Source organism: Cajanus cajan, chromosome 1 (genome assembly GCF_000230855.2).
Source record: "Cajanus cajan strain Asha chromosome 1, NIPB_CcT2T_4, whole genome shotgun sequence".
NCBI classification, from domain to species: Eukaryota; Viridiplantae; Streptophyta; class Magnoliopsida; order Fabales; family Fabaceae; genus Cajanus; species Cajanus cajan.
In genome coordinates, this window is record NC_138517.1 from 23,984,178 (window position 1) to 23,997,331 (window position 13,154).

The 13,154-nt window shown below is 31.6% G+C and overlaps 2 protein-coding genes across 3 annotated transcripts; both read right to left on the minus strand.

Annotated features, from left to right (window-relative positions):
• Window positions 1–1,928: 1,928 nt before the first annotated feature.
• On the minus strand, window positions 1,929–4,360 carry LOC109790502 (uncharacterized). Of its 2 annotated transcripts, XM_020349667.3 has the most exons (3): window positions 4,092–4,358; window positions 3,481–3,987; window positions 1,929–2,891 (listed from the first exon to the last, which is right to left on the minus strand). In XM_020349667.3, the coding sequence occupies exons 2-3, from the start codon at window positions 3,845–3,847 to the stop codon at window positions 2,071–2,073; spliced, it is 1,188 nt and encodes a 395-aa protein (XP_020205256.1). In that variant the 5' UTR covers window positions 3,848–3,987; window positions 4,092–4,358; the 3' UTR covers window positions 1,929–2,070. The 2 variants fall into 2 exon arrangements, with proteins under 2 accessions (XP_020205256.1, XP_020205255.1); XM_020349666.3 differs by having other exon boundaries at window positions 3,481–4,360.
• A 4,627-nt stretch (window positions 4,361–8,987) lies between these two features.
• On the minus strand, window positions 8,988–9,806 carry LOC145953263 (putative mitochondrial protein AtMg00310). The gene has a single exon (XM_083067174.1). It carries the CDS (start codon window positions 9,804–9,806, stop codon window positions 8,988–8,990), a length of 819 nt encoding a protein of 272 aa, XP_082923300.1.
• Between the last annotated feature and the right edge of the window lie 3,348 nt (window positions 9,807–13,154).

Here is a 13,154-nt window from a genome sequence, read left to right on the forward strand (position 1 = left end):
AGAAGCCTTGAACCATATAAGCTACACTATAAAGTTCAAAGACCAATTGCAATTCAAAGCTATATTTGGACAAGTTGATTCTTAAAACTTGCATAAAGTCCTTCATCTTCTCAATTTCAGGATCCACATGATTTGACTGATCCACTTCTCAACTTAGAAATTCAGTACACAAACAACCACATTCATACCTCAAGACTATGTTAATAACAACCCATTGTAGTTAGCTTGAACTTTATTTTATTTTATTTTATTTCAGTTTTTATTTGACTGAAAACATAATTGGGAAGTTAACCTTGGAATATTTAAATCTCCAAAGTTAATTATGGGTAGAGTTAATTTTGAATTCTCAACTCACTAATCACATTAGAGGAAATTTTTTACTATTGATTTGAATCAACTTATTCTTTAGTTATATTAAAATAAGTGTTTTGGAAAAGAATTTTTGAAAAGTAATGTATATTTTTCTAAAATTCAAACTTAACGAGATATGCATTAACCCAATTGTAGAAATTTCGTGCCTTTACATGTTGAAGATGTGTAATGAATGACAAGGACATGCACATACTCAGTATTTCATTCAATATTAGCCTACATCTAGCCTAAAGAATAAAGATTGCATAGCCTTAAGAAATAAATTTAACACACTTGATTATGCACCAAAGCATAAAAACTGTTATGGCTCCAAATTTAACACATTGATCATCAAAATCTCCAAGTGAATAGTTATAGCTCCATGAAATTTTAATATATGACTCACACAAAGCATAAAAACTGTTGAAAGGATGAAAAGCCGTGAGGTGAAAAAGAATGAAAAGTAAATAATTATGATGAGATTGTTTAAAATTTGGGAATAATTTCATCATTATTGTATTCAAGTAAAGTTATCTTATGTTCTATTTAAAACAGAACAAATTAACAAAAGAGAGAAAAGAAAACCCAAATACAAACTTATTTTTTGTTTGATTTAAAAATAAAAATAACTTTTACAAACAAAATTCAAATTTTCTTTCTTTTCCTTTTCTCTTTAATTCAAATTTAAAAACCTTCTTTCTAATTTATTTATTTATTTATTTTTTTATACCAAACAGAGGTTTAGTGCAAGATGAGCTCATGACTAATATATTAAACACATTACTCTTGCTGATTAAGATTGGAATAAATGAACACATCCAAAATAACCCAAAAGATAAAGAATCATCATCATGACAAAATCTCCACAAAATATATTATTTAAAAAGAACTAAAGTATACGAACATTTTGATAAAAAAAACCGTGGCTGTATAGCAGGTAGCAGACAGGGTATGTAAAAGCTATGGGTTTCTACGTCTTTCCACGGATAACTGAGAGAATGTTTACATCAAATCCATTCATAATTGGAAATAAACTAACCCTAAACCCTAAACCTAAATGCTGCTTTGTCTTTACCTACCATCCTTTATCATCCATAACCTTCAATCACTCCCACCTTTTCTGTTCTCATATAATCTTCTTTACATGAATAGGAACAAAACAATAGTTAAATCCCAATCTACAAGTTCTGGGAATTAACCATCATTTAAAAAAGGTACAAACTTGAATAAATTTAGTTAGTTGTTTTTCTTTGGTATTATTATCATCTCATAAATGGAGTTCCACTTATAATTCATATACTAAAAATTTACATTAAATGTTAGTGTGTGTATTTCAAAGTAAAATTTTAATTCTTATCGGAAAATAATATCAAAGTATATTTAAGTTTTATTCTTAAAAGAAGAAAGAGTAAAATTTGAATACAATTTCTTACATACTTTTAATATGGATCATCAATCAGATTAGATTTTCATCTTGATAATTTATATTAATCTTTAGTGTAAATTTTTGATATACAAATTATCAACACGAAATTTTAATTTTGATTGAAAAATATAACACTAAGAACAGCTAAGTATTTGCATCTAAGTTTGAAGTTTCATCAAAAGGAAATAAGAAAAGCAATTCTTTTATCACTATTCATTCTCTAAGTATGAGAGAAAGAAAAAAAAATAGAAAAAACAAAAAAAGGAAAATATGAAGGAAATGGAGACACTGTATCAACCAGAAGGTGGTGGATGGCCACTGGTATTTGACCATGTTGACGGCGGAAACTCTGGCCGGCCGCCGGCGGGAGGGCGGTTTTCCGGTGGCTGTAAATAGCCCATTTGTTGACTTGAAAACAAGGGAAATGAAGCAGAGGACAACTGAGTAGATGTTGAGAATGAAGGGAATGATGTTGGTGACATATTAGAAGACAATGAAGGTGATGATGGTAACAATGAATGTGATTGAAGTGATGCCAATTGTGCATTATAGTACCACTGAAGCAAGTTAGAACGTTGTTGTTGCTGTTCTTGTTGTTGTTGCTGTTGTTGCTGATGTTGAAAGTCACTCTGTAGAAGCTGAGAGTATTGCAAGTAGTCTCTGATCAAGTCAGGGGAAGCCTGAATCTGTGGTGGCTGCATGAATGGAGGCGGCGGCGCCGCCAGTGGCCGGAATTGGGAGGTGGAGGAGTCGGAAACAGTTAGTCTAGTGGTGGCTTGAAAAGGTTGAAGAGGTGGAACTGCTCTAACATTTTCAGGGAAGTTTAGTTTTGCTCTGTTGCCTCTGAACCTCAATGCAGCTTCATCATATGCTCTAGCTGCTGCTTCTTCAGTTTCAAATGTGCCAAGCCAAACTCTTGCTGCTTTGTGTGGATCACGGATTTCTGCTGCCCACTTCCCCCATGGCCTCTGCCTCACTCCTCTGTACTTTCTCCTCCTTTCCCCACCTCCGGATGAAGCTGATTCAGTAACCGTCGTCATGGCAGTATCAGAAACTGCTGTCATGATGGCGGTTACTGAAGAAGCAGTTGTAGAGGTGGGATGTTCTTCTGTCACTGGTTTAAGTGAGAGGTAAGATGAAACATACAAAAGATTTGCACCGGTGTGTAGAAAAATCACATTGTGTATTGAATGGGTTAATTATCAACCATGGTGTTGTAGCACTATTTTATAGTCCTTTTGGTATTTGAGTATGTGAGTAATCAGTATGTTCAGTTTATTAAATGGTTTTGAAAAATGAAAATTTTCTAGATTTAAAAAAAATGAAAAAAAATGAAGTATTTTATGCATGCAATATAGGATTCATGAATGATGCTCCTCTGTACTACATGGTAAGAAAGGAAATTCAATGAAAATAAGGGTGAGTAATGAATATTGTATGCTTAATACAGATTAATGCTGCATGTTTTATTCAACAAGTTGGTGTGTTTGTAAAAGATAAAATTACTTGGTTAAAAAGTTTAAGATAATGCAAACTATGATATACATACATATAGCTATATATACCTCATTTGTTGTTTAAGATATAAAACATGACAAAAGGATGAAATGAAATGATATCTGAATTGTGATTGTGATGATTGTATATATGCAAAACATGTTTAATGGTTAATTTGATGACGTGATATGGTGAAGTAATTGCACCTGTTGATGAGTCTCCTTGAGAAGGCACCATGAAGTCACCAACGTTTCTGAAGAGTCTTGTGGCACTTTGTTGTTGTTGTTGTTGCTGCATCAAGTTATGTGATGAGCCACTCTCTTGTGCTTCTTCTCTCCCTCTTTTGTGACCAACCCAAGAAGGAGAAGGAGAAGAAGAAGAAGAGAAACGAGAAAGAGAAGATGCATATCCAAAACCAGACATCATAGGATAACCACTTTCGATGTTCCTCTGGCTAGACCCTGATGACACCACGTGTGTCAAAGCCGAAACCATTTCTCTAAACTCTGGATCACCCCTGTTGTACCCTGAAGCCAAAGAACCACCTTGCATTGCCACACCACCGTGTTGCATCACTTGGTTGAAATTCAATCCTAGTGACTCCGACACACCGCTATTATTGTTGTCGTCACCACCATCACCATCATGTCCATAACCATATTCACTATTACCATCGTCGCCGTCACGATTCGCCGTGAACCGGATAAACTCGCCTGAACCCCTTTGGTGCGCCACCGTTAGCAAGGACATGAAAACTATATACTATATATGGTTATTCTTACTATTTTTGAATCAAAATTGAATTGCTAAGACCCACCTGAAATTTTTTGTGTGTGATTCCTTCTCAGGACACCCTTTGAGATGCTATTGAGAATGAAACGGTTATATAATAAAGGGGTGCAAAATTAAGCATGTGGAATTAAGGTAGCCAGCCTCCATTAAAATAGTGCAAACTATAATATAAAGTATATAGTATGTGTATAACCTTTGGTTTGTGCGGTGTACTCTAGCTTCTACCATGCGCGTGAACACACACACCACCACCACCACCTTTACACGATTTTTTAAACTAGTTTAATTTTCGTGGTGCACAAATTGTCTATGATTTTCTGAAGATTAAAGTATTTGAAAAATACACAATAAAAAAGATTAAAGTATATCGCCGCTGAGAATTTTGGTATTTAAGTTCACACCTAAACTGGCTTTGAGTTTGACTAAAGGAAATGAATAGAAAGTGCAAATTGTAGCTAACTAATTAACACATTGCTGCAGTCATTTTGCAAATCTTGAGGTATGTCGGTGTCATTTTAGAGATAGAAAGAGAAACAGAGAAGATGATGTTTGAATTGAACTCTATCACCATAAAAAGTCAAATTTTTTGTGTATGCATTAAAAGTAGAAATTAGATATCAACAAAATTAATAAATACTTTGAATTAACAATATAATTAAAAAAAATAAATTTATTTTCATATTTGTTACAGGAGAATCCAGAATTACTTGGTATGAAAATCCTTGCACAATTTGGTGATTTTTCAGCACTATGGAGTTAGGTGTAAATTGGTACAGTGCTTAACGCAACTTGCATATTTGTCTATTAAACAATGATAAGTAAATTTAAGTACTTTTCCACACAGCACATTACAAGAAACAAAAAAGGCCACAAATTGAAATTTATTTCAGAATATTATAAATGGTGCCATAAGAATATACTATATTTGCTTGTTTTCCAAAAGAGGTAAAAAAATGTTTTTGAATGAATGAGTCTGATTGTATGGTCAAAACACGTCTCTGTGCCACATGAGTTTGGTATGGTTTGTGCTCATCATGAAGAAGAACAATCAAACAGGACCCATACTTGTTAACTGATTTTGAATACTTCAAATTTGGTGGAATATTTATTGTATGCTTTTTTATTATTTAATTTTTTTGGTCGAAATATATATTTAACATTTTGAAGGCGGTTAAATAGGGTCAACTGGTTTACTGGGTCGCCACTTGTCTTCTCGTCATCCATGATGAAAAGATTCTTTCTATATTGATCATTTGTACACGGAAAACACAATTATATGGTTCGTAGTTATGTTTATTTATTTATAATAATTATTAATAACTATTAATAACCTATGTGTATCATACGTATGAACTAGTAGTATTCGTTAGTTGTGTTAACACAAACCCTATGGCGGTTACCTCCTTGTTCCTTTCTTTCTGAGAAATACAGAAAAGAAAACAACATAAAACACATCAAATGATATGTATCATGTTTGAATCGCTGAATACGTATATGGATAAGGGCATGTTCAGATAACTTTATATGTAGATAGTAGATATTTTTAAGAGGAAAAAATAAGAGAAAAAAATAATTTTTTAATAAATTAGGATTAACTTATATATAAATTTATTTTTATGAAACTTTCTATAACCATATTTTTAATTTATGTATAAGTTAATTTTAATTTATGAAAAAAAAAAATGAATTATTTTTGTTGATCAGTTTTGACCCAGCTTATATATAAATATTGTTGTGAAGGAGGGTTAATATATAGATAATAGATGTATGCTTTAAATTTGGGTAATTGAAGAAAGAAAAACCGCCGCGAGACAGTGACAAATTGTTAGAAAAGAAAGGTTAAGATGTCAACGTGGATTTGAGAGTGAGAAATGAACGTCACACGTGTGGCTAGCTAGTTCGAAAATACGTCACAGGAAGATGAATACGCATTAAAAAGTAATCATACTTTCACCTTTCCGATTACCACCATGCCCTTCACATATAATAGAGTTTAATTTTTCTCTTTTATTACTATATAAATTTTTATATTATCCATTGATTAAAATTAAAATATATTTCTTAAAATAATTATCATAAAATTCATAATTTTATTATAGAAATATCGGTTAAAACATTTATAATTATAATATGATTATATCGAAAATGGTCGTAATGAGATTGAACCTATGTTCTCATGTTTCTAACTATCTCAACTCTTCTTCACCTAACCACAAGACTAACCCTATATTGAAACTTCATATCACTTTATATGTTTATATCAAATTTATTAAAATTAAATAACAACTTGAAAATAATTAAAATATTTATATTTTATTATATTTTAAAATATATATTATATTAATTTAGTTTTATAAAAATAAAATATTAAATTATCTTAAATTAATATAAAATTATATATATATATATAATTTATAAATAAAGAATTTTCAATTAAACAATTAAATTTATAAAATTTATATTAAATATAAAATTATTTACATTAGTGTGATTTGAATCCTCTTCATTATATCACAATATAGTAAATCTTCGATTAAACTCTTACCCGTCACCATTTTTATCGTCTGAAAATTCACCAAATTTCAATTTAATCATACTTTCACCTTTCCGATTACCACCATGCCCTTCACGTATAATAGAGTTTAATTTTTCTCTTTTATTACTATATAAATTTTTATATTATCCATTAATTAAAATTAAAATATATTTCTTAAAATAATTATCATAAAATTCATAATTTTATTATAAAAATATCAGTTAAAACATTTATAATTATAATATGATTATATCGAGGATGGTTCAAACGATACCGGTATAAATTTTACTAAGTATTACATCGTTCAACAATTTTATATTAAATGTGAATTTTGTAACTCTAACTATTGAATTTTTATTTTGGTAAAGATAGGAAAGATTACAAAATGGTCACAATGAGAATTGAATCCAAGTCCTCATGGTTCTAACTATCACAACCCCTCCCCACCTAACCACTAGACTAACCCTATATTAAAACTTTATATCACTTTATATATTTATATCAAATTTTGTTAAAATTGAATAACAACTTAAAAGTAATCAAAATGTTTATATTTTATTATATTTTAAAATATATATTATATTAATTTAGTTTTATAAAAATAAAATATCAAATTGTCTTGAATTAATATAAAATTTTATATATATAATTTACGAATAAAAAACTTTTAATTAAAAAATTAAATTTATAAAATTTATATTTAATATAAAATTATTTAGATTCATGTGATTTGGACCCTCTTCATTATATCAGTAAATCTTCGATTAAACTCTCACCGGTCACCATTTTTATCGTCTGAAAATTCACCAAATCTCAATTTGATTTTCCCATGATTAGCTATATCAATTTTTCGAGAAAATTTTGTTAACATAATAGTTATTCTTCTAAAATTAAGTTCAACAAAAGCTGCACTTAATCTTGAAATAACAATTTACCTTGGTGGTGAAAAATGAACCTAAACTAGTTTGATCTAATAGGTTCTACTAAAAATCAATTTATTAATTAACGGATATTGTCTGTCCTCTTTATATAATCGGCATTTTTTAAATTATTCATTGAAGGTTGAACTAGACAAAAATACCAGTCTAAAGTCGTATATATATAACCCATGTAGTTCCTAAGTGGTTAAGGCTTTTTGAATGAAAAAACGTGAAAGTTTCTCTTCTAGGATTCAAACTTTGGTACCTACATATCATGTTGATTTCTGACATGCAATTATTTATTACACAAATTCTTTACCTTATATTATATTTTTAAATTAGAATTAACCCACAATTTCGTCCATAAAATAATAATTATATTTATTTTATAATTTAATCTCCAAAAGTTTAAAGTCAATCATTTTTTCATTATTAAATAATTTTTTAATGTACAATTTAGTCTTCAATTATATACATTTCCACCTTTTAATTTTATTTTCAATAGACATGATTGATATAATATTTCAAAGATAATAACTAAATACTGATTTATATTCGTAGGATATAAAGAAACTAAAACACGCGTAATTTTAAATTTGTAAAATCTTTACTAAATAGATTACATATATTTTTACATGAAACAATATTATTTGAGTCAAGAGGAGTTATATCGGTGACAAATCTCTTTTTAAATATTTAAGATAATTATATATTTAAAACTTTAACTTGAAATCACTACTTAAGTTAAAAATACTCAACATTAATAATCCATACACTCGATGGTGGATTTTTTTTACTATTGATATATAAATATATACTGCTAAACAATTTTAAAAGAAAAAAGTACTAAGAGAATGTCATTAAATAAAATAATAATAATAATAATAATTATTATTATTATTTATTTATTTTTTATAAGCAAAAGAAATTTAAATTAAAGGAAGTACAAGGGGTACTCTAACCCGTTACAAGAGACACAGAGACATAATTAGAATCAAAGCTAGAATAGAAACTATGAGAAATACAAACCCAGGTTATAATACCAACTTGTGTAACTAAAAGAACAACCAGGGACAGAACTATTAATCCACTTCCATGAACGCAATTTAATATTATCCAACACTTCCTTGCAATCTGTAGTACCTTGCTAAAAGATAATAACACTTCGATGAAGCCATAGTGACCAGATAACAGAAACCCAAACCACCCGCAAAAAGTGAGAATGTTTTTTATATATACCAAGATTCGTCCAATATAAATAAAGAGAAATTAAAGAATTGGGAAAGACCACCACAACCTCCAACCAATTAGCAACAACTAACCAAGTATTAAAAGCCATCGGGCACATTAGAAAGAGATGAAGAGGGTCTTCAACAAATAGAAAGCAAAAAGAACAGAAATTGTTATCCAACTCCACACCACGTACTTGTAACAATGATTTGCACGGGAACACATTCAATAACACCTACCAACAAAACACCAAGCACTTGATCGGAGCCTTACATTTCCAAAGACTTTTTATAACTAGTTGAAAATCCGAAGAGTATCTGAGTTCTCCACCTACCAAGCGTTGTAGCCAAAGGTACGCACTTTTCATCGAGAATACACCGTCCTTATCATAAATCCATCTCCAATAGTCTTGCCTTGAAGAGATAACCTGCAAGCCCTGAAGCATATCCAACAAGGTATTCACACTCCTACCTTCATGGACAAAAGGTTCTCTTCTCCAATTAACCTGCCACACCCACGTAGATCCCTCCCAAGTTCCATTATCTGCCACCACTGACAACGGGTCCAAGGCAAAGGAGTACAAACGAGGAAAGACATCCAACAAGCGCAAACCACCTATCCACTTATCCTCCCAAAATCGGGTCATAGTGTCATCACCAATACAACGTTTAGTCTTTTCGTCCAACCAAAAATTCCCTTGTTGTAGCACCCACACTATATCCTTCCACCACCAAGAGGCCCTCCTATCCACATTTGAGCAATTTGAAAAGGACTCAATACGACCATACCTATCATGAAGAACTTTAGCCCACAACATACCCGGAGAGAGCATGCACCTCCACACCCATTTCCCTAGTAGTGCCCAATTGAACAATCTGACATCTTTGATTCCTAGTCCACCCTCAACCTTTGACTTACACACCGTTTCCCATTTTACCCAAGGAATCTTTGAGCCATCCTTGACACCTCTCCACAAGAAATCACGTTGGATGGCCACAATTTCCTTAATCACCGAGTTTGGAGCTTTAAAAAATGAAAGGAAATGGATGGGCATAGCATTCAAAACCGAATTAATTAAGGTCACTCGCCCCCCCAATGGATAAATGTTTATGCTTCCAAGAGGATAGACGCTTTCGTAAGCCATCAAGCATTGGTTTCCAAGTAGACAACTTCCTAGGATTAGCACCAAGAGGTAAGCTCAAATGCTTAAACGGTAGTTGACCCACCTTGCAATGTAAAAAAGAAGCCGCCAAGTTAGTGAAATCTGCCCCAGAATGAATATTGACCACGCAACTCTTGTGGAAATTAATTTTCATGCCTGAAATTAACTCGAAACAGCGCAAGATGGCCTTTAAGCACCACAAATTCTGTATAGTAGCTTCTCCAATAATCAGAGTATCATCCGCGAACTGTAAAAGAGAAATCGGTGAACCTTCACCGCCTAAGTGTAATCCCTTAAAAAGATTCATCTCTAAAGCCCTACTCATCAACAGTCTAAGGCCTTCCGCAGCAATTAAGAACATAGATGGTGCCAATGGATCACCCTGCTTTAATCCCCTACCCACAGATACTTCTTCCGTAGGACTCCCATTCACAAGGGTTGATAGGCTTCCCCCACATACACAAGCTTCCATCCATCGGACCTATCTCTCGTGAAAACCACACCCTCGGAGCATGAACAACAGGTAGCCCCATTCCACAGAGTCATATGCCTTCTCATAATCAATCTTCATAACTAAAATTGGCTTCTTATATTTCTGAGCGTAATCAATAGCCTCAGAAGCAACTAGAACACTGTCCAACATATGTCTACCAGGAATAAAAGCAGACTGATTCTCTGAGATGATTGATGAAAGAATACCATGCAATCTATTCGCCAATACCTTAGAGATAATTTTATACAAGCACCCCAGCAACGAGATAGGACGAAAGTCAGTCATACCTTGAGGGCAAGGAACCTTGGGGACCAAAGCCACAAAATAAGACAGAAGAGCCTTTGGAATCTTCAAGTTAGTATGAAACTCAACAAGCAAATCCATCACATCTACCTTCATAAGAGGCCAAAATCTCTTCAAAAAAGCAAAATTGAACCCATCAGGTCTTGGGCTTTTGCCACCGTCACTCTCCCTAATTAAACAACACACCTCCTCCTCAGTAAAGTCACCAACCAACCTTACATTTTGTTCATTAGACAACACCGGGAAACCAACAAGTGACAATCGTGGTCTAAGCCAACTTCTTGCTTTGAAATGCTCCTCAAAATATGACCTCACTACTTTTTTAATCTCATAGACCTCCTCTACCATACGCTCACCCATCTTCAAAGCTATAATTTGGTTACGTCGTTGTCTTCCCCTAATACAAGCATGAAAGTATTTGGAATTTAAATCACCATATTTACCCCAACGAATTCGCGCCTTTTGAGCTAGCAAGGTTAGTTTGTTCCTCCGAGCACACCAAATCCCATCTACTAACTCCTTTTGCCTACTCCTTTCTGATTCTGTAAGAACGTATTCCTAATTCTTAACATCCAGCTCCTTTAATTCATTAGTCAAGCTTTTTATCGTGGTATCCACATTACCAAACACCTCAATGTTCCACTTCTTTAGAGAATTTTTAACATTCAAGAGCTTTCCTCGTATTCTTTGGGCAGCCCACGAACCTTGGACCTGTTTCTCCCATGCAGCCCTCACCACACCCTCAATACCACGATGGGAAAGCCAACAATTATTAAAGCGAAACGGTTTAGAACCCCAGTTTAGCACCTTATGATTCAAAATCAAAGGACAATGATCAGATACATCACGCGGAATCACTTCCACAAATCCTGCACCCCAGTGAGCACTCCAGCTTTCTGAGACCAACACCCTATCCAACCTGCTCATCATAGAACCATCACTCCTAAACCAAGTAAATCGCTTCCCAACCATTGGTACATCAATCAACTCCATATCTCTTATAAACGAATTAAATTCCTCCATATCCCGTGCACCGTAGTCACCAATCCCCCTTTTCTTTCATCCAGTCTTCTCACCGTGTTGAAATCCCCCACTATACACCATAAACAACTCTCAAAACCACGCTTAGACATAATTATCTCTTCCCACAACCGCCGCTTATCCACTAGCCACTACAAGAAAAATGTAAATTTTCGACGGATATGGTCCGTCGGAAATTTTCGACGGATTTATATTTCTGTCGGAAATTTCTGACAGAATTTTCTGCCGGAAATTTCCGACAGAATTTTCTGTCAAAAATTTTCCGTCGGAAATTTCCGACAGAAATATAAATCCGTCGGAAATTTCCGATAGAAATTTTCCGACGGACAATTTCGTCGGAAATTTCCGACGGAAAAATAATTCCGTCGGAAATTTCTGCCGGAAAATTTTCGACGGAATTATTCCGTCAGAAATTTCCGACGAAATTTTCTGTCGGAAATTCCGACGAAATTTTCCGTCGGAAATTTCTGACGGAATTTTCCGTCGCAAATCTTATTTTTAATTTATTTTTAATTTCTTATTTTTAATTTATTATTTTTAATTTCTTATATATATTTGTAGTATTAAAAATTTTATATATCTTTTAAAGGTATAAATATATATTATAATTATTTATTACAAGTTTTTTATATCTACGATTAGTATTAAAGATGAAAATAAATTAGGTTATACTATATTTTATTATAATTTACTTGGTTTGAACCTAACTTTCTTTAAAAATATATATTTTAAGTGTGACTTATTTATCTATCATAGATAATTTTTAAATATTTGGGTAGAACTACAATTATATAGACTTTTATTTTATAATAATTTAACACTATTAAAAATATAAAAATCTATATGTTAAATTTATAAAAATAAAGTTTAATTTATTTATGATATAAATCTGTTTTTAATATCTAATATATATTTTTAGATGATAATTTATTTTAAAATATATCTTATAATAACAATTCTAAATAGAATATAAATCTTATGATTTTTCTTATTTTGATTTTTTTAATCAATGTATACAATTTTACAATTTTGATTTTTTCAATCAACGTATACAATAAATAAAAAACACAAAAGAAAAACATGCATGCAACAAATTTTATTTTATCAAAAAATTATTTGTTTTAATATATTACATTATATATGTGAATTACAATGGTATAATTTTACTAAGTGTTACACCGCTCAATAACTTTATATTAAATGTGAATTTTGTAAATTTAACCGTTCAATTGAAAATCTTTTACTCTTAAATCATATATACAAAATGTTATTAATCGAAGATGATTTTTTATAAAATAAAATTAAATCTGTCAAAAAATTTATATTTTTGATGAGAAAATTTTTGTAAGAAAAGTTATATTATTGATAGAATATTTCAGACAAATTTATATTTGTCGAAAATG

Bases quoted from the DNA above. Each gene is read 5' to 3' on its own strand.
- LOC109790502 (XM_020349666.3), bottom strand. From the start codon at position 4,024: ATGTCCTTGCTAACGGTGGCGCACCAAAGGGGTTCAGGCGAGTTTATC. The intron at 2,892-3,480 runs GTGCAATTACTT...CACTTAAACCAG, and splicing joins TCAAGGAGACTCATCAACAG to TGACAGAAGAACATCCCACC.
- LOC145953263 (XM_083067174.1), bottom strand. From the start codon at position 9,806: ATGCCCATCCATTTCCTTTCATTTTTTAAAGCTCCAAACTCGGTGATT.